Raw genomic sequence first — 1,812 nt, 5'->3', positions numbered from 1 at the left:
CACCACCAAAAAGAAGAAAAAAAGAGACTCCTATTTTGAAGCAAGGCTTTTCTTTATTTGGTTTAGTATTTTCACCACTCTATTTAATTTCTTCACTCATGTTTCATCTCACGTCAAATTTAAGTGTAGCAATACTCAATTACTCCTATCTACATATATATATATATATATATATATATATATATATATATATATATATATATCAATGTTATAATTCTTTTACACAAACACCTAATTTCACGTCAATTCCAATACCAAATTAAAGCCTTTCAAGTTTTTCCTATAAATGAAGCCACTCCAATTTCTCTCAGCATCGTCAAATTAATTAAAGAGAAATATTAACAAGTCTTCTTCTCCTTGAGCTTGTGGTCCTTCCTTATTTTTAAAAACAAATACACTAGAACTCATCACCATATTATGGCTGCCTTTGGAATTAATAAGATATTTCAAAGTATGGTGACAACGATGTTGTTTTTGTTAGCCATTAGCATAGGCAGATATTGTTTTGCGGCAGATGAGGACATGCTCCAAGATGTTTGTGTTGCTGATCTCAACTCAAGTAATATTGGATCCCCCTTTTTATGACAAAATTATCGTTTCTTCTTTTTTTTTCTTCCTTCAAATGAAGATTTCTTCTTGCTGTTCTTCTTTTCGGTTGTGTAGTATGACGGGAGTCATTTTTTCTAAAAATAATTTTTGAAAAAAGAATTATTACACCGTTAACGTAAATTTAATTTGTAAAAGCGTAGTATTACTTATTATTTTTACCAGATTTCTAATCACCCTTATCAAGAAAATTATGATTATGATTATGTTATACATTAGCAGCTAGCGCTAATTGTGCATGAAACAGTGGTGAAGGTGAACGGATTCCCTTGCAAGAAGAATTTCACGGCGGCAGATTTCTCGTCGTTGGCCATTTCAAAGCCTGGAGCCACAAACAACACATTTGGTTCGGTAGTAACAGCCGCAAATGTTGAGAAAGTTCCTGGGCTTAACACACTTGGTGTATCCCTCTCTCGAATTGACTATGCCCCTGGTGGTATTAACCCACCCCACACCCACCCACGTGCCTCTGAAATGGTCTTTGTTTTGGAAGGTGAATTGAAAGTTGGCTTCATTACTACTGCCAATGTACTCGTCTCAAAGCAAATTACAAAGGGCGAAGTTTTTGTTTTTCCTAGAGGACTTGTCCATTTTCAGAAGAATAATGGCAAAGTTCCAGCAGCTGTTATTTCTGCTTTCAATAGCCAGTTTCCTGGGACTCAGTCAATAGCAGCCACTTTGTTTGCTGCTTCACCAACTGTGCCAGATGATATCTTGGCTCAGACATTCCAAATTAATACTGAGGATGTTCAGCAGATCAAGTCAAAGTTTGCACCTGCCAAGAAATTTTAGAATTTAGAATATATATAATAGTGGAGTAAGACATGGATTTTCATTGAGAACCTGTTAATAATTGTCAATGAGTGTGTAGGTTATTAATGTTGGATGCGCGCTCCAAAATAACTTTTGCAACTTTTGGTTTTGCAAATATCAAACACTATGTTACTCTTGCTTTCTCATTTTAATTTTATACTGTTGATTTTTGGATTTTTGCTATATACATGCGAAGAAATTAAACTATGCAAAATGCTGCATAAATTATTTTTCATATGAAATTATGAGATCCTAGGTGTAATTTCATGTCGATCGGAAAGCATGCATGCTGTTTATAGAGTGTCATTTTTCATTAAAAGGTCTAATAAAAATTCAAAAAGATATATGTAGAAAATGTTAAGCTTTTTGATCTCTCCCAGATGGGAGCTACCG

General features: G+C 34.2%; 1 protein-coding gene across 1 annotated transcript; it reads left to right on the top strand.

Moving 5' to 3' along the window:
• Positions 1-229: 229 nt before the first annotated feature.
• Positions 230-1,534, top strand: LOC142164234 (nectarin-1-like). The gene is made up of 2 exons (XM_075221747.1): positions 230-559; positions 854-1,534. The coding sequence occupies exons 1-2, from the start codon at positions 418-420 to the stop codon at positions 1,396-1,398; spliced, it is 687 nt and encodes a 228-aa protein (XP_075077848.1). The 5' UTR covers positions 230-417; the 3' UTR covers positions 1,399-1,534.
• Positions 1,535-1,812: the final 278 nt, after the last annotated feature.

This window comes from Nicotiana tabacum, chromosome 9, assembly GCF_000715075.1.
Source record: "Nicotiana tabacum cultivar K326 chromosome 9, ASM71507v2, whole genome shotgun sequence".
Lineage (NCBI taxonomy): Eukaryota > Viridiplantae > Streptophyta > Magnoliopsida > Solanales > Solanaceae > Nicotiana > Nicotiana tabacum.
The sequence above is the reverse complement of the archived record's forward strand: the minus strand, read 5'-3'. Positions and strand labels throughout refer to the sequence as shown.